This window comes from Coregonus lavaretus, assembly GCF_964263955.1.
Source record: "Coregonus lavaretus genome assembly, chromosome: 33".
Lineage (NCBI taxonomy): Eukaryota > Metazoa > Chordata > Actinopteri > Salmoniformes > Salmonidae > Coregonus > Coregonus lavaretus.
Window position 1 is genome coordinate 6,634,791 of NC_140020.1, and position 18,956 is coordinate 6,653,746.

An 18,956-nucleotide genomic window follows, 5' to 3' on the forward strand; every position below is an offset into this window, starting at 1 on the left:
CTTAGCCGACCCACAGGAATGGAATGGTCTACCATATCAAAAGCTTTAGCCAAGTCAATAAAAATAGCTTAGAATCAAGGGCAATGGTGACATCATTTAGGACTTTTAAGGTTGCAGTGACACATCCATAACCTAAGCAGAAACCAGATTGCATACCAGCAAGAATACTATAGACATCAAGAAAGCCAGTCAGTTGTTTTTCCCAACACTTTTGATAAACAGGGTAAGATAGAAATTGGCCTATAACAGTTAGGATCAGCTTGATCTCCCCCTTTTAAATAAAGGATGCACCGTGGCTGCCTTCCAAGCAATGGAAACCTCCCCAGATAGGAGAGACAGGCTCAGCGATGATAGGGGCTGCAACCTTAAAGAAGAAATGATCTAAACCATCTAACCCAGATGTTTTTTGGGGGTCAAGTTTAAGGAGCTCCTTTAGCACCTCAGACTGTGACCGCCTGCAGGGAGAAACCGTGTAGCGGGGCATGGGGAAAAAGATGGAGGAGCATCGGGGCTAGTCGCATTAGAAGGGCAGGAGATGAGGAAATGTTGGGCATGGCTGAGTCAAATAGGAATCCTGACTTAATGAAGTGGTGATTAAAGAGCTCAGCCATGTGCTCCTTGTCAGTAACAACCACATCATCAACATTAAGGGACATGGGCAGCTGTGAGGAGGAGGGTTTATTCTCCAGGTCTTTCACCGTTTTCCAGAACTTCTTGGGGTTAGACCCACAGAGAGAGAACTGCTCCTTAAAGTAACTAACTTCGGCTTTCCGGATAGCTTGAGTGCACTTATTTCTCATTTGCCTGAATGACAGCCAGTCAGCCTGAGTATTTGTGTGCTGAGCCTTTTGCTAAATTGTGTTCTTGAGGTGGAGTAACTCTGCCAGATCACGGTCGAACCAGGGGCTGAACCTGTTTTTAATTCTCATTTTCTTTATGGGGGCGTGTTTGTTAACAAGACACCTGAAAATATAAAAAAAGAAGGTCCAAGCATGTTCGACAGAGGGGATCAAGCTGATTCTATACCAATTTACAGAGGCCAGGTCATGAAGGAATGCTTGCTTATTACAGTTTTCCAGCAAGCGTCTATGACAAATCAGGACAGGTCGTTTAACTGGGCAGCCTTTACAAACACAGGCTGTCAAACAATGATCACTAAGCTCATTACATAAAACACCAGACTGATACCTATCAGGATTATTTGTGAGGATAACATCAATGAGAGTAGCCTTTTCTGGGTGTTTGGAGTCCTACCTTGTGGGATTGGTAATAATCTGAGAGAGATTTATGGAGTCCCATTGTTTTAGGACTTGGTCAGGTGGTTTAAGCATGTCCCAGTTTAGGTCACCTAGCAGGACAAATTCAGACTTAGTGTAAGGGGCCAGGAGAGAGCTTAGGGCAGGTAGGGTACAGGCTGGTGCTGATGGTGGACGATAACACCCAGCAACAGTCAATAAAGAGCTATTTGAAAGCTTAATGCTTAAAACCAGCAAGTCAAATTGTTTGGGGACAGACTTGGTGGAGACAACAGAGCACTGAAGTTGTTCCATGGTAAAGATTGCCACTCCACCACCTTTGGAAGATCTGTCTTGCCGAAAAAAGTTTATAACCAGAAAGGTTAACATCAGTGTTCAAAACACTTGTTCTTTCTTTCTGTTTGGGCTTCTTGCGTTCAATTTGCAGTCTACAAATTATTTGAAATGTAGTTCTGGCCCCCCGACTATCCGCTCAACAAAAGATCGGCCCTCTTCAATTTTGAAGAACAATAGTGTTAATCTGGAGAATGTTGAGACATAGGCTGTCTTAAATACATAAATAGCCCACCCTTGATGTCTTTCTGTGATTTTAGAGAAAGCTCTGCAATCGTAAGTGTCAAAGTCAACAAGGCAAGACTTTCCCCTTTGGACAGGAGGATTAAGGATTTCATATCTCCTGTGTGAGCATCAGAAATGAAAGGAAATTGCTCTCTAGATCTTGTGCATCACCGCAGCCAGTATAGTTAATGTTTAACGAGCCGTTGGTATAGTGGAGTTGGCAAGGCTTGTCACACTGGTCAATGTTATGGCTACGGCCCTGTGTATTTTGCAATCATGTGACATAGCAAGATTTTATCCTGTATTTTAAGCCTTATCCAGAAATTAGAATTACACCAAAAATGAAAGCAATTGTCTGAGGATGGTGCTTAACAACCTGACATAAAAAGAAAAGGAGACAGTTTGACGAAAAAGCTTTAAAGGTAGATTCAGCGAAATGACGTTGCCACGAGCAGCATCGCAGATATTGAGATGAACGAGATGCAAGAACTTCGCTCGCACACAGTCACACACAGTATCTGCGCATGTGCATGGGTAGCCAAAGCACCAAAACAGCGAAGAAGTTGAGCCTCGCACTTCAACGCTCTTAGTTGTTGCGGAAATGTACCCACTATGCTGCTTACTTTCTGCATAAAAGTCAAAATCCAGGCATGTCACATGACTGCACAAAACACAGGGCCCTAGTTATGTGCCTTTTTAGTTTACAGGCCTCGTGAAAGGTATGACTTCTAAAAAAGCCTTTAAAATGACAACATTTACATTTACATTTTAGTCATTTAGCAGACGCTCTTATCCAGACAGAACAGTTTTAACAGTAAACACTGCTTGTTTGAGCTAAAACACTCACCTGTTTGATTTGTCATAGAGAGCAGCTATAGGCTTAGACCTAGCTATTCATTTGCTTTGTTAGTGCCTGAGATTGCTTTGTTGACTTTGTTGCCGAACCTGTGCTGGTAAAAGTAAAATGCCAACCCTCTTGTTTCTACAGTGTCCTCCTGAATTATTGGCACCCTAGGTAAATATGAACAAAAAAGGCTGTGGAGAAAAAATGTAGTTTTTGTTTATCAGCTTGATCTTACACTCAACATATCATATGAATCCAACCTTTAATTGAGTTAAAATAAAATAAGAGTATTCAAAAACATGCGCGTCATAATTATTGGCACCCCTAGAAATTCCTATGAACAAAATCAAATGTATGTATATTTTCCGATTTAAGATTTGTACTTTTTAAAGTTCATCTGAGTCTTTGGGAACTCCATGACTTCCTGTTTCACTGAGGTATAAATATGAGGTGACACACAGGCTAAACTCACTTTGTCATCCATCAACATGGGAAAGGATAGAGAACACACAAATGAAATTAGACAAAAGGTTGTTGACCATCACAAATCAGGCAATGGCTATAAAAAGGTAGCTACATACCAGAAAATATCCATATCCACTATAAGGGCAATAATTAAGAAATGTAAAACAACTGGAGCTTTGATGAACCGGCCTGGAAGAGGACGCAAGTGTATTTTGCCCCCACGCACAGTGAGAAGGATGGTTCAAGTGGCAAAAAAATATCCAAGGATCACAGTTGGAGAATTGCAGAAGTAGGTTACATCTTGGGGTCACCAAGTCTCCAAAACTACAATTAGATGCCATGACCAAGTTATTTGGAAGGGTTGCCAGAAGAAAGCCTCTGCTGTCACCAAACCACAAACGTAAGCGCCTGGAGTTTGCTAAATGTCATTGGAACTTTGATTGGAAACAGGTTCTATGGTCTGATGAGACTAAAATATAGTTTTTTTGTAACAAACACCAGAGGTGGGTTTGGTGTAAAAAGAGCCATGGACATGCAGAAAATATCCTAATCCCCGCTGTGAATGAAGTATGGTGGTGGATCTGTGATGTTGTGGGGCTGTTTTACTTCCAAAGGCCCTGGGAACCTTGTTAGGATACATGGCATCATGGACTCCCAAGTACCAGGAGATTTTAGGCCAAAACCTGTCTGCCTCTGCCAGGAGGTTAAAACTGGGTCGTCGTTGGATCTTCCAGCAGGACAACGATCCAAAGCATACCCCCAAATCTACACAAGATTTGCAATGGCCCTCCCAGTCCCCTGACCGAAACCCCATTTTTGAAAACCTATGGGGTGAGCTGAATAGGAGAGTCCACAAGCGAGGACCAAGGACTCTGGAGGATCTGGAGTGTTTATGTATGGAGGAATGGTCTCAAATCCCTTCCTATGTGTTCTCCCACCTCATCAAACATTATAGGAGACTCAGAGCTGTTATCTTGGCAGCTTTTTTCACAGCCTTTTTTGTTCATATTTACTTAAGGTGCCAATAATTCAGGAGGGCACTATCTACTAGAGATAGAATTTCACTGCACCTGCGATAACATCTGCAAAACTGTGTACGCGACCAATAAACTTTGATTTGAATTTGAGTGTTCTTTGAACTCACGTGTGATAGGGAATTATAGGTCATAAAATATCCCGGGGTCAGTTGCCACAGTGAAGTGATTTTACTTTGTGCATTTCAGTTTTGATACAAGAACATTTCCACATGTAAGGAAAATGTAATGATACAGTAGGTTAGTGGCCGTCTGAAATAAAGAAAGGAAGAAAGGAAGAAGGAAATAAAGATTATGCCTAATGGGTGGGAAAAGGAAAGACCTTCCAGACAAAAGGCAGTTTCCATTATGACAGGCATATCCTGTTCAGCAGCGTCTGTGCCTCTCTTCCTCTCGCTCTGTTCGAGCCCATCATCCACAACAAAGTTTGAGTGCTCTCTGTCCAAACATACTGCACATTATGTGGTTCAGCCAGCCCGTCACTAACAGAGGCCTCTAAATGAGTTTAGGATGTTGTCAACATGGCACTCTATTAGAGTCCGACCGATATATCGGTTCACCGATATTATAGGCCGATATTGGCCTTTTACCGCTATATCGGTATTGGACGATAATTCAACCCATATTCAATAAATAGTTTGAAAAAATTTTAATCTCATGCTTATCTGAACACTTGTGGCCATTATCATGATGTCATTATTGTCACAATGTATTAAGTCAACATTTGAAGCATAGTTATTGGACAATTGCGCTTTTGGATGGCAATTTCTGAGAATTCACTGTGGAAAAATTACACTTTAATTTCTCTGCTGTAAAACAGTATATCGCAGATATATCGGGATCGGTACATTTTGTCCCCCAAAAAATCTGTATCAAATCAAATAAAAAGATTCACTCTAGTCACAATTCATTACTGTACTACAGTATTAAACCACACACACTATTGACATCTCTGAATGTAGAAATAGAACAACCACACATGCTTCCCTGAGAGTCAGAATACTGTATGTGTCCAGCAGAGAGTTGGAGCTTTGGGTAACCCTGATTTTTAGACGGTGTTCAGTCTGTTCGGTCAGGTGGTGGGGGATGGTACTACCAGAGATATTAACGGAGGAGATAGGAATCCCATTGGGCAATGAATGGAGAAACGTATAACGCCCCACCCAGCAGAATGTCGACCAATCACGTTCACATTGCCATGCTGCGTCACACAGTTGCTAAGCTAATCATCACGCAATCCCTTCACAAAGTTGAGTGTCACTATTAGAGAGCTATACAATATTACAGAGAACAAGTTAATTATTTCACCTCAGAAAATATTTCTAATTTAGTACTTTTTGTTCATTAAATGCATGCTAATTTTGGGTTTTTGAGCTAGTGCCCAATTGACTCCCATTCACTCCTTGAAGGAGAGCTGTCCTTGTCCCAGAATCGCCTGGAGTGCGCCGCATGGCCCATTGACGACCCATGGGCAATGTACACAGTGGGCGTTAATATGATTCCAATGGAGTTTCCCATCTCCTCAAAAGTATCTCTGGTACTACTATCATTCACCACTCAACATGCCTTCTGTAGCTGATACACTGGACTGAGATGACGTGGTTTACATGGGTGTCTACATTTGCACAACCTCCCGACATTTAGGTGTTGGGTTTGTGAGTGGCTATAAATCAAACTGGCAGTGTTCTTTCAAGGCTGCTTCCTCTTGGTACTGTATCAGTTAAGAGCCATAACCCTACGGCTAGGCTAGGCTAGCCCAACGCTGTAATGTACTGTTCTGTCATGGCGTTTCTGGGCAGCTGCCATAAGTGCTGTTTATAGCCTGGCTGGGATCAGGTTTGACAGCTCTAATAACCCTGCACACACTCACCGTCTAATCCATAAATGGCTTTATGATAAAAGCTAGAGTGACTGGGCTGGCTCTTGAGTTGTATGTCAAATGCCCATTGATTGGAACAAGACTGACTTTCCTACCTCCAACTACAAAGAGTTTAAATTGTGATATTAAAATCGTATCTATGGGTCCTTGCATGTGTTTAAGGAAAATTATAGTCCTCATGTCTCTGTTTTCACAGGCTGTGTAAGCAGTTGGCCTATTATGATTTGAGGTATATGTTGTATGGAGTGTTTACTTAACTGAAACCTACTAAAATGTTCCATTAGGAACTGTGTTCTGTCACTATGCATGTCAGCCAAGTACCTGTAAACTTGTCATCATTCAGCAAATGTCTGTTTGGCCTTGTACTGAGGATGTGAATTGAGGCCTCTGTATACTGTATATTTCGGCTCTGTTTCAATCAGTATTGACATCAACCATAGCAATTTTCCCATGAATTGTAATGATTTTTTAAAACTTTTCTCATGTCATGACGGGTCTTTTCCTAAGTTACAATCAGTTGGGCTGCCTTGGCAACGGTTGACTGCACAGTTTGTGGGTAATGCTGTTTAGGCTACAAACCAGGCAAGCTTTTGTTGAAATCAATACCATGCAATGGTTGTACAGTCACCCCATTTAAGAGTCTAAATTACAAGGTAGACTAAATTTGTTGTTTCCATGTCATCTCTGGTTCCAGATGCACCTTCCACGGAGCAGCAGGAGCTGTTCACACAGAAGCTACAGCAGTGCTGCATGCTGTTTGACTTCATGGACTCTGTCACCGACCTGAAGAGCAAGGAGATCAAGCGGGCCACGCTCAACGAGCTGGTGGACTACGTCTCCACCAACAGGGGCGTCCTGGTAGAGACAGCCTATCCGGAGATCTCAAATATGGTGAGTGGGTTCCTTAAACTAATAGCCTTTTCACACTACTGAGTAAAACTGAGCTGAGATTAGCTGTACGGTGCTGGCCTATTTATGCATCCTCCCTAGTTGCTGGAAAGGACAATGTTGAAGAAAATATCCAGACCAGCACAGAACGGTTCGTGTTGGTACGATAGTGTGAAAATGGTATACCAGAAAACAATACAGCAGCACACAGTCCTGCTTCTGTTTGTCACGGTGAAACAATTAAGCGCCCTGTCACTGGCATAGGAGTTTGATCAAGCAAGATTGAGAGATTTTATACTCCGGACTCCGACATTGCTTGTCCTAATATTTATATATTTCTTAATTCCATTCTTTTACTTTTTACATTTGTGTGTATTGTTGTGTATTGTTAGATATTACTGCACTGTTGGAGCTAGGAACACAAGCATTTCTCTACACCTGCAATAACCTCTGCTAAATATGTGTATGTGACCAATACATTTTGATTTGAACCTTTATCCTGAATAGAATGCTACTAAAAAGGAGAGAAAGTGGTCATTTAAAACGTGACCTTCAATTTTTATCAGGGCTTGAACGATTGCCATTATTCTTCTAAAGAAAAAGGACTGATTCGCTCATGGTTAGGTTATCAAAACGACTTTCCATATGCACAAAATGCTTATTTCTCTCCAATTTTGTGCACACATTTGTTTACATCCCTGTTAGTGAGCATTTCTCCTTTACCAAAATAATCCATCCACCTGACAGGTGTGGCATATCAAGAAGCTGATTAAAAAGAATGATCATTACACAGGTGCACCTTGTGCTGGGGACAATAAAAGGCCACTCTAAAATGTGCAGTTTTGTCACACAACACAATGCCACAGATGTTCTGAGGGAGCGTGCAATTGGCCTGCTGACTGCAGGAATGTCCACCAGAGCTGTTGCCAGAGAATTGAATGTTCATTCCTCTCCCATAAGCCGCCTCCAATGTTGTTTTAGAGAACCGGCCTCACAACCGCAGACCACGTGTAACCACGCCAGCCCAGGACCTCCACATCCGGCTGCTTCACCTGCGGGATCGTCTGAGACCAGCCACCTGGACAGCTGATGAAACTGTGGGTTTGCTCAACCGAATAATTTCTCCACAAACTGTCAGAAACAGTCTTAGGGAATCTCATCTGCGTGCTTGTCAGCCTCACCAGGGTCTTGACCCGACTGCAGTCGTAACCAGCTTCAGTGGACAAATGCTCACCTTCGATAGCGACTGGCACGCTGGAGAAGTGTGCTCTTCACGGATTAATCCCAGTTTCAATTGTACCGGGCAGATGGCGTTGTGTGGGCGAGCAGTTTGCTGATACATTTACATTTACATTTTAGTCATTTAGCAGACGCTCTTATCCAGAGCGACTTACAGGAGCAATTAGCAATTAGTGCCTTGCTCAAGGGCACATTTACGTCATTTAGCAGACGCTCTTATCCAGAGCGACTCACAAATTGGTGCATTCACCCTATAGCCAGTGGGATAACCACTTTACAATTTTTTTTGGGGGGGGGAGCCCCATGGTGGCAGAGGGCAGGCATAAGCTAAGGACAACGAGCACAATTTCATTTTATCGATGGCAATTTGAATGCACGGAGATACTGTGACGAGATCCTGAGGCCCATTGTTGTGCCATTCATCAGCCGCCATCACCTCATGTTTCAGCATGATAATGCAGGGCCCCATGTCGCAAGGATCTGTACACAATTCCTGGAAGATGGAAATGTTCCAGTTCTTCCATGGCCTGCATACTCACCAGACATGTGACCCATGTTTGGGATGCTCTGGATCGACGCGTACGACAGTGTGTTCCAGTTCCCGCCAATATCCAGCAACTTCGCACATCCATTGAAGAGGAGTGGGACAACGTTTCACAGGCCACAATCAACAGCCTGATCAACTCTATGCGACAGAGATGTGTCGCGCTGCATGAGGCAAATGGTCACAGCAGATACTGACTGGTTTTCTGATCCACGCCCCTACCCTTTTTTTTAAGGTATCTGTGACCAGCAGATGCATATCTGTATTCCCAGTCATGTGAAAACCATAGATTAAGGCCTTATATGAACTGTAATTCAGTAAAATCTTTGAAATTGTTGCGTTTGTATTTTTGTTCAGTGTAGATCTTGAATAGGAGCAGCTGTCATTCTTCAAGATGTGAAATGAAAGGGCTTTAGGATATAACCTTGTTGCGCGCCGTGCACAGTCGCTATTCTCTGAGCGACCTGGGAGAGAGGCAGCGCTCCCAAAGCCCTCACACACATTCAGCTCCAGTCAGACCCAAAGATTACCCAGACCTCTTAATCACCTCGCTCATCCTTTTGCCCTTGTCTCAACCCTCACCGCTAGCCATGTTGCCAGACCAGACGGAGAAGGACGACCCAAACGCCCCCAATCAGAATTAAGGAAGCAACTGGCTGTCTCTTCTCCATGCCACCTTGAACTACAGTCTCGGGGCCTAAGCAGTATATTTATTGCGTTTATTCATTGATCTTGATATATCAATCAAATGTATTTATGAAGCCCTTTTTACATCAGCAGATGTCACAAAGTGCTATGCAGAAACCCAGCCTAAAACCCCAAACAGTAAGCAATGCAGATGTAGAAGCACAGTGGCTAGGAAAAACTCCCTAGAAAGGCAGGAACCTAGGAAGAAACCTAGAGAGGAACCAGGCTCTGAAATGGAGATTCTAAGAGTACATGGCCATTAAGGCCAGATTATTCTTCAAGATGACGAGCAGGGTCAAATAATAATCACAGTGGTTGTAGAGGGTGCAACAGGTCGGTACCTCAAGAGTAAATGTCAGTTGGCATTTCATAGTCAAGCATTCAGAGGTCGAGACAGCAGGTGCGGTAGAGAGAGAAAGTCGAAAACAGCAGGTCCGGGACAAGTTAGCACGTCCGGTGAACAGGTCAGGGTTCCATAGCCGCAGGCAGAACAGTTGAAACTGGTACAGCAGCACGACCAGGTGGACTGGGGACAGCCAGGAGTCATCAGGCCAGGTAGTCCTGAGGCATATATCACATTTTAAGGGCGTGTCGGACTGAGTAATTGTTTGTCCAGATGTATTTTTATGGGATTGCTATCTAGGAAGATCAGCCCTGCATTCCCTGACATTTAGCGTGTACCATTGCTCCAGGCAGCCACATTATACATTAGCATGTCTACTTATTCTCAGTTTACAGAGAAAAGGTTCTGCACTCGTTATTCACAGGCTAGAATTAGATGGTTGATATACTTGAAAATTATTAGTATTAGATAATGACATTGTGAGAGGTTTATAGATGTGTGAATATTATCTCCCAATTCCAGAGTAGTGTGGGATAGCAAATGTAGCCCAGTTAGTTAAATCAACAACAATTGTTGGATAACTAGATATTTATGTAGTTGGTGTTTTATATTAACTATGATACACTAAGTGTACAAAACATTAGGAACACTCTTTCCATGACAGACTGACCAGGTGAAAGCTATGATCCCTTATTGATTTAACTTGTTAAATCCACTTCAATTAGTGTAGCTGAAGGGGAGGAGGCAGGTTAAATAATGATTTTTAAGCCTTGAGACAATTGAGACATGGATTGTTTATGTGTGCCATTCAGAGAGTGAATGGGCAAGACAAAAGTTTGAAGTGCCTTTGAACGGGGTATGGTAGTAGATGCCAGGCGCACCGGTTTGAGTGTGTCAAGAACTTTTAACGCTGCTGGGTTTTTCACGTTCAACAGTTTCCTATATGTATCAAGAATGGTCCACCACCCAAAGGACATCCAGCCCACTTGACACAACTATGAGAAGCGTTGGAGTCAACATTGGCCAGCATCCCTTTGGAACGCTTTCGACACCTAGTAGAGTGCATGCCCCGACGAATTGAGGCTGTTCTGAGGGTAATCTCAAAATTAGGAAGGTGTTCCTAATGTTTTGGACACTGTGTACATGGGTTCTAACTTGAAGAATTATTTGTTTGTTTACAATTGTACAATTTATGCTACCCGCATATAAAAACCACAAAGACTGCCGGAAAGCCTCAAACGCTGTCTCCAGTTTTAGCTTGTCATCTAGCTGGCTAGGTTTAGGATATTTACCAGCCCATACCAGTGATAAACGTAGCTATGTTATCGAGATACTCACTCAAACTAAATCTAGCTCACTTATTTTGCTAGCTAGAAAGAAATAGCCACAAATTCATTCAGAAACGGAGGAAGAGGATAGCTAGCTATATCAAGCTAACATTAGCAGCTACCTTTTTAACACAAAGCAACTGACAACATTGATCCTAAGATCCAAAAATTAACTTTTCCAATGAGAAAAATCCACAATCCACCCCTCCAAAGAAAGCATGGCTCTGGGGCTTCTCCAAAATTCCACCAGATCCGTGATCGGCTCCATGGCCGAAGCGTTGCATTTCAGTTTAGCCCGCACTCGGCAGGCTGTATAGAAAACTCCCCTGGAGCCACAGAAAGTCCAAATTACCGCAATGCGCAGCCCCCACAATCACCTTGAAAACTTGCCCTATACAGTAACGGTGAACTCCTTCGCGGCCAATACTACTCTTTCCCATAGGCTTGTACTATCTGTAGTATGACAGCATCAGCAGTTAGCTACCAACAGCTGGCAGACATGTTTACATTTGGTTAGTTTTATCAGTGTTATTTAGATGGAAGACATGCGCTAAATCCGTTATAGCTAGCTAATGTTAGCATAGAGGTACCAAGCTAGCACCTTCACTTACCCGATTGAGTTCCATGCTCTCTGAAGCCCATGATAATGCTCGGTCTCTGCTGGTGCTGCTGGCTGTTTGACATGCTTTAGAAGCCACATTGATGGTAGGGACAGCATCCACTTTGAGAAGGAAGTTCTTGCTGAAGCCCTTCTTCCATTGTTGATAGCCATGGAAGTTCTCATGGATAAAATGTGTCCCGCAGTAAATTTTGAATTCGCCTGCCTCATTCTCATATTCCACTTTTTACAAAGTTTTGTCATTCATTGTGTGATGCTGGCCGCGGGTGTTGTGGGATTTTTTCCGAAGTTAGAGCTGATTTGGAGAAAACCTCTAAACCCAACTTTTAGCACAACTTTATATTATAACAATTGATTTAAGAGTTTTGGGTAATTTGCTAATGTTTTCTTTGTGTTCTAAGTTACTATTATATGTATTTCTGGCATTGAGAAATAAGTGCTACACTCCCTTTAACCGCCCTGGTAGAGCTTTCACATGTAGTTTTATTATTTCACTGACAGGCGCAGACATGCGTATGACCCAACCAGAGTTGGCCAAATGTAGCGTTCAGTTGGTTGCGTAAGTTGCGCTTAACCCACCTCTTTCCCAGGTAATGTGTCTGTAAGGGGAAACATCCTGTTAAACTGTGGAGTGTGGTTGAGTAGCACTGTCTCTTCCTGTAGTAGGTAGGCACTCTGGAACACTAAGAAGCCTGGCCCGCCTCCTACAGCCTCACAGTGACTCACACAGCGTTTACAGTGCCACGGATACGGACTCACTCGGCGGCGCTGCCAAGGGAACCGCTGATTACACACTGGGATAGGTTATCATCAGCACATCCTTAGCTGTCGGGACAAAGGGGATTGCAGGTTAATTGTGTGGCATAGGTAATCATATAGGCATCCTTCCTTGGAGGGGCCTATAGATTTTGATGTGGCAAATGGATAATCATACACATCCAGGGACCGCTGCTTGATTATACTGAGGGATAGGTTGTTGACTTGTCTGTCTTGAGTGTTGATGGCTCTCTACCTGTAGAGTATAGAGTAGCCTCACAATTGGGCATGTTGGGAGGAGCAGGGCCTCTGAATAGGGTTAGTCAGAAAAGTTCCTCTTACCAACAGCACCCCATCTATCAGTGCTATTTATCTGGAGGCCGAGGGCTGCTCTGAGCGAAAGGTGGAGGGACGGTGGACAGATAGGCAAGGGTGTCCTCGGGATTCTCCATTCTCTGCGTCCCAGGATAATGAAGTGGTGGGTGTTTTAAGTGCAGTCCATTATGCCCGAGGCACAGCAACCGCTTTGATCATTGAGGCAATGGAGAGTACAAACAGGTAGCTCATAAATGTAACCATGGCTCTCGCTGAAAAAAGCCTCGGCCCCTGGGTGCTGATGGATGAAGGGTTTAGCCTCTGTAGTTGCCCACTCTGTTTGACACACGAGCGATGTGATATGAAAGACAATCTTTACAGCTGCACCGCTGTCTCAGTTTCAAGGTGAATCATTTGTGATTGACTTCATATTGTGTAGGCCTATGATTTTGCCGCCTTCATGTGTCAGCGATGAGGACGGGAGGACAGAGGGCTCAGCGATGAGGACGGGAGGACAGAGGGCTCAGCGATGAGGACGGGAGGACAGAGGGCTCAGCGATGAGGATGGGAGGGCAGAGGGCTCAGCGATGAGGACCGAGGGCTCAGCGATGAGGATGGGATGGCAGAGGGCTCAGCGGTGAGGACAGAGGGCTCAGCGGTGAGGACAGAGGGCTCAGCGGTGAGGATGGGAGGGCAGAGGGCTCAGCTGTGAGGATGGGAGGGCAGAGGGCTCAGCGGTGAGGACAGAGGGCTCAGCGGTGAGGACAGAGGGCTCAGCGATGAGGACAGAGGGCTCAGCGATGAGGACAGAGGGCTCAGCGATGAGGACAGAGGGCTCAGCGATGAGGACAGAGGGCTCAGCGATGAGGACAGAGGGCTCAGCGATGAGGACAGAGGGCTCAGCGATGAGGACAGAGGGCTCAGCGATGAGGACAGAGGGCTCAGCGATGAGGACAGAGGGCTCAGCGGTGAGGACAGAGGGCTCAGCGGTGAGGACAGAGGGCTCAGCGGTGAGGACAGAGGGCTCAGCGATGTGGACAGAGGGCTCAGCGATGTGGACAGAGGGCTCAGCGATGTGGACAGAGGGCTCAGCGATGTGGACAGAGGGCTCAGCGATGTGGACAGAGGGCTCAGCGATGTGGACAGAGGGCTCAGCGATGTGGACAGAGGGCTCAGCGATGTGGACAGAGGGCTCAGCGATGAGGATGGGAGGGCAGAGGGCTCAACGATGAGGACAGAGGGCTCAGCGACGAGGATGGGAGGACAGAGGGCTCAGCGATGAGGATAGAGGGCTCAGCGATGAGGATAGAGGGCTCAGCGATGAGGACAGAGGGCTCAGCGATGAGGACAGAGGGCTCAGCGATGAGGATAGAGGGTTCAGCGATGAGGACAGAGGGCTCAGCGGTGAGGATGGGAGGGCAGAGGGCTCGACGATGAGTACAGAGGGCTCAGCGATGAGGATGGGAGGGCAGAGGGCTCAGCGATGAGGACAGAGGGCTCAGCGATGAGGATGGGAGGGCAGAGGGCTCAACGATGAGGACAGAGGGCTCAGCGATGAGGATGGGAGGGCAGAGGGCTCAACGATGAGGATGGGAGGGCTCAGCGATGAGGATGGGAGGGCTCAGCAATGAGGATGGGAGGGCAGAGGGCTCAACGATGAGGACAGAGGGCTCAGCAATGAGGATGGGAGGACAGAGGGCTCAGCGATGAGGACAGAGGGCTCAGCGATGAGGATAGAGGGCTCAGCGATGAGGACAGAGGGCTCAGCGGTGAGGATGGGAGGGCAGAGGGCTCAACGATGAGGACAGAGGGCTCAGCAATGAGGATGGGAGGGCAGAGGGCTCAACGATGAGGACAGAGGGCTCAGCGATGAGGATGGGAGGGCAGAGGGCTCAACGATGAGGACAGAGGGCTCAGCAATGAGGATGGGAGGGCAGAGGGCTCAACGATGAGGACAGAGGGCTCAGCAATGAGGATGGGAGGGCAGAGGGCTCAACGATGAGGACAGAGGGCTCAGCGATGAGGATGGGAAGGCAGAGGGCTCAGCGATGAGGACAGAGGGCTCAGCGATGAGGATGGGAGGGCAGAGGGATCAATGATGAGGACAGAGGGCTCAGCGATGAGGACAGAGGGCTCAGCGATGAGGACAGAGGGCTAAGCGATGAGGACAGAGGGCTCAGCGATGAGGACAGAGGGCTCAGCGATGAGGACAGGAGGACAGAGGGCTCAGCGATGAGGACAGGAGGACAGAGGGCTCAGTGATGAGGATGGGAGGACACAGGGCTCAGCGATGAGGATGGGATGACAGAGGGCTTACGCAGAGATGCTTTGAGCTCTGATTTACGTTCAATTCCATGAGCATTTATAATAATAATAATATGCCATTTAGCAGACGCTTTTATCCAAAGCGACTTACAGTCATGCGTGCATACATTTTTGTGTATGGGTGGTCCCGGGGATCGAACCCACTACCTTGGCGTTACAAGCGCCGTGCTCTACCAGCTGAGCTACAGAGGACCATTAATAGGTCCATTAAACTACATATAACTGGATTATTCATCTCGTTCCACACCTTCTCTATCCTTTTCTTGCCCCCTTTCACTCTTTTGTACAGTACCCTTTACTTTATTTCACTCTCTTGTATACACATCACACACAGTACAGATGAATCATAGCCTGGTCCCCCGCAGATACCACTGAGTGAGTGGGGCGTTGCTGTGTCACACTCACACACACTGTCCCTCAATGACCCCACACAGAGCTTGAAGCCTTCTGGTGCCATTAGTGCATTTCACTTACAGTTATCGACCCCAACCCTAGATAGAGACCCCCACCTTTCTCTCTCTCTCTTTTCATTTCTCTCTCTACCACACTCTCCTGTTCTGCCTCCTCCATTTCTTTCCCTGTGTTCCCCATCTCCCACTGTGCTTTTGACAGTTGGTGAATCGAATGGACATGTTTGATATGTGTGCCGTGAAATAATAATAATGTCCATGCAGGGGTAATCAAAGTACATTCATGGTATGACACCCTATTTTGAGACTAACACAATCATTCATGAATTTAAAAATATGCAGGTATTTATCCTGGAAATTGAAAAGGGGCTGATGTTACAGTGAATAAATGATTATACAGCTACATTGCAACAATACAGCAAGAATGACTTAATGCTGCTACAGCAGCACAGCAAGAATTAGCTAATATTGCTACAGAACAGAGCTAATATTGCTACAGAACAGAGCTAATATTGCTACAGAACAGAGCTAATATTGCTAGTAGATGTCTGCCTGCCTGCCTGCCTGCCTGCGTGTGTGTGTGTGTGTGTGTGTGTTGCAGTGGTTGTTATCAGCCCCTGGCAGTTGTCTTGAGGTATTTGGTGTCAGGGCAGGATGAGTATCACACCGTTGCTTTATGTCCCGCCTGGCAGCCCTCTCTGGAATGTGGCCCATGTGACTCCACCAGCAGCCAATCAGCTGCCTATACCAGGCTAGAGCAATATGCCTCTGAGTGAGCCCAGGAAAAACACTCCCATTTATTTCACTGTCTTGTTTAGGATCAGCTGGCCATGTTCAGCACAGGGTGGTAAAGAGAACGCACTCAAAGCAGTGATATGAAGCTGTGTTAGCTAGTCGCATCTAAGACATGAAATCACTTCATATACAGATTGCATCAGTTAAGGGAAAACCATGTAGTCCAGAAACAGAGTTTAACAATTTGTCCTAGTATTACTAGCCTTGGACCTGTGTCCCCCACTCTCCACTTTACAAACAGAAGCAGAATTTGATTGTTCAATACAAGGTTATTGTCCAATGTTGATCAGAAATGTGTATTTTCCGCTGTTTTAGCTTTGTCTTTCTGTCTGTGTTAGTTTGCTCAGTTTGGCGTTGGGTCTCCCTAATTAAGGGTGTCATTTAAGGTCCAGTCCTCCTTGAACACCTGAGAGAGGTGAATGGAGCGTCGTAGCTGCAGATAAAAGGCTTTGTCACCGGCTGTGATGGGTTGTCTGGCGTCTTATCCCGTATCCATGGCAGAGCGGCCCCACACCTAATGAGATCTGGCCAGATTAAACCCTGAGTGGAACTACTCAGGGACCCAGAGAGGTGAGTCTTTGAGGTAGAGTAGGTTCCTTGAGATGGACAGGAAATTCAAAACCATTCTGAATACCACTTAAAGGCCTGTCTTTAAGAAGACTCTCTTAGGCACAGCGTCATTAGTTTGAGCAGCTTTAATTCTGAATGAGACATGAACGTGGGTCAAGGAAAGGTGAAACACATGCTTAACATAGTTATTCTCAAAGTAGCTAACCAGTTCAAAAGTAATTCCAGTACACACTTCCAACAATTTCCCATCTACTCCCCAATGCTATTGTTCAACACACTGTGTGAGAGTGGGAGGGATGTGTGACAGGCTGCTTATTTGAACACCAGTGGGACTCTGTCTCTAGTCTGAATCATTAGTCTCCCCCCTTCCCATTCCCCTCTTCCCAATGTCTCTTTTTCTCTTCTTTTCCTGATGGTCTCTGTCTATTTCCCTGAATATAAATATGTTTCCAACACGCACACAAGCACCCTATTTCTCGCTAACATCCACCCACCTCCTCCACCAAGGCAGTGAGATGCAGCACAGTGTCCAACAGCACCCCGTTGCTTTAGAAACCTTGGCCAGTGAAAGGAAGACTAAAGCGTTTTTTACACCAAGGAGATCGAAAGAGACCCAAGCTGTTAGTTAGCTCCTGCTAATCACATATGGCGCCATCTTTGTAGTATGGTGTACCGTGCACTCTGGGAGCCTGTCGCAGAAGTGGGCTCTGCCTGTCATGAAAATGAAATGGTATTACAGAGCTTATGTGTTTAGCGTTGCACGTTGTTCAATGGCAGCTGCCAGTGCCATCCAAATAAGGATATTTCATTCAATGTATGGTTCAGTGTGCTCAGTATGTTCAATGTTAACAAGCGCTATCCTGCCACATTGCCGAAGGCTAATTTTATAGTCAATTAAACTCTAGGGAAATGGTATAGTAAGTAGCAGCAAGCGCTTCTTCAGCATCTCAAAAGTTGCATTACTGTCAGCTGAAGAATGTGTTTTACTCCTCCTTTACCCCATTAGAGCTGTGTGGCTTGTCAGACTGACAATAGGTAATTGGGTGTTGTCATTCTGACACATACATACTGTGCAGAATGGTAGAACTCTTGCCAGCCTCTCCGTCGTCGTGTGTGTCACTCTCCAATTCCTCTTCTGCTAAAAATAAACCGGCGCTGCAGTGATGATGGTGGTGGCGATGACCTGCCTCCAAACCTAGTCTCCAGCACAGAATTGTAATAGGGAGATGTGGCTGATGCAGAATCCTTAATGGATTTATCTTTGCCTCCCTCCGTTTTGATTCTGTTATTCTCTATATCTACCCATCGCCACGGTAGATGTAATGTATTGAAACATGCTTAGTCATAATCGAGTAAAGAGGAAGTTGTCCTACGCCCCCTCTGTAAATTACTGCCAGTTGTGTTCATGCAGCACAGCATAAATATGATTTGCTCTCAGGGGTCGCGTTAGCTTTCAGAAGTCTGCATTTTCAAAACGCAGACCCTCTCAAAATCTGTGTGTTAATAGATTTCACCTGCCTTCTAATTAAACCAAATCGACAATAAATACATGGCTCCACTCAGTGTTCTAGAATGCAGGAAAATACGGGTCAGTTCAAAATGGTGCTATGTGAATACTTCGTTTTCTTTACCCTATGTCATTATAATCACATGCAATAATCAGTAGTCTGAACGATATTATAGCCGTAATATGCTTGTAGCCTACTCGACAGTGTTGAAGAAATACGAACGCTATAGGTCCGTTGGAAAAATGTAACGCTCGCAACACGCATCTGATTTAATTAATTATTAATAGGATTAATTTGATTTCATTCTTTTACATTTTTCATTGTAACCACTATTATTATTGTCGATCAACAATGGCATGCCACCGGGGTCTGACAATTTGGATGGAAAATTACGGAGGATAATAGCGGACGATATTGCCACTCCTATTTGCCATATCTTCAATTTAAGCCTACTAGAAAGTGTGTGCCCTCAGGCCTGGAGGGAAGCAAAAGTTATTCCCATACCTAAGAATAGTAAAGCCCCCTTAACTGGGTCAAATAGCCGACCAATCAGCCTGTTACCAACCCTTAGTAAACTTGGAAAAAATGGTGTT

The 18,956-nt window shown here is 45.2% G+C and overlaps 1 protein-coding gene across 1 annotated transcript in view; it reads left to right on the forward strand.

Moving 5' to 3' along the window:
• ppp2r5a (protein phosphatase 2, regulatory subunit B', alpha isoform) overlaps positions 1 to 18,956 on the forward strand; it is an 85,297-nt gene that overhangs the window by 37,791 nt on the left and 28,550 nt on the right. Inside the window, exon 2 of the mRNA XM_084151472.1 lies at positions 6,731 to 6,927. Within this exon, the coding sequence (XP_084007598.1) occupies positions 6,731 to 6,927 (197 nt within the window). The remainder of the gene's footprint in view (positions 1 to 6,730; positions 6,928 to 18,956) is intronic.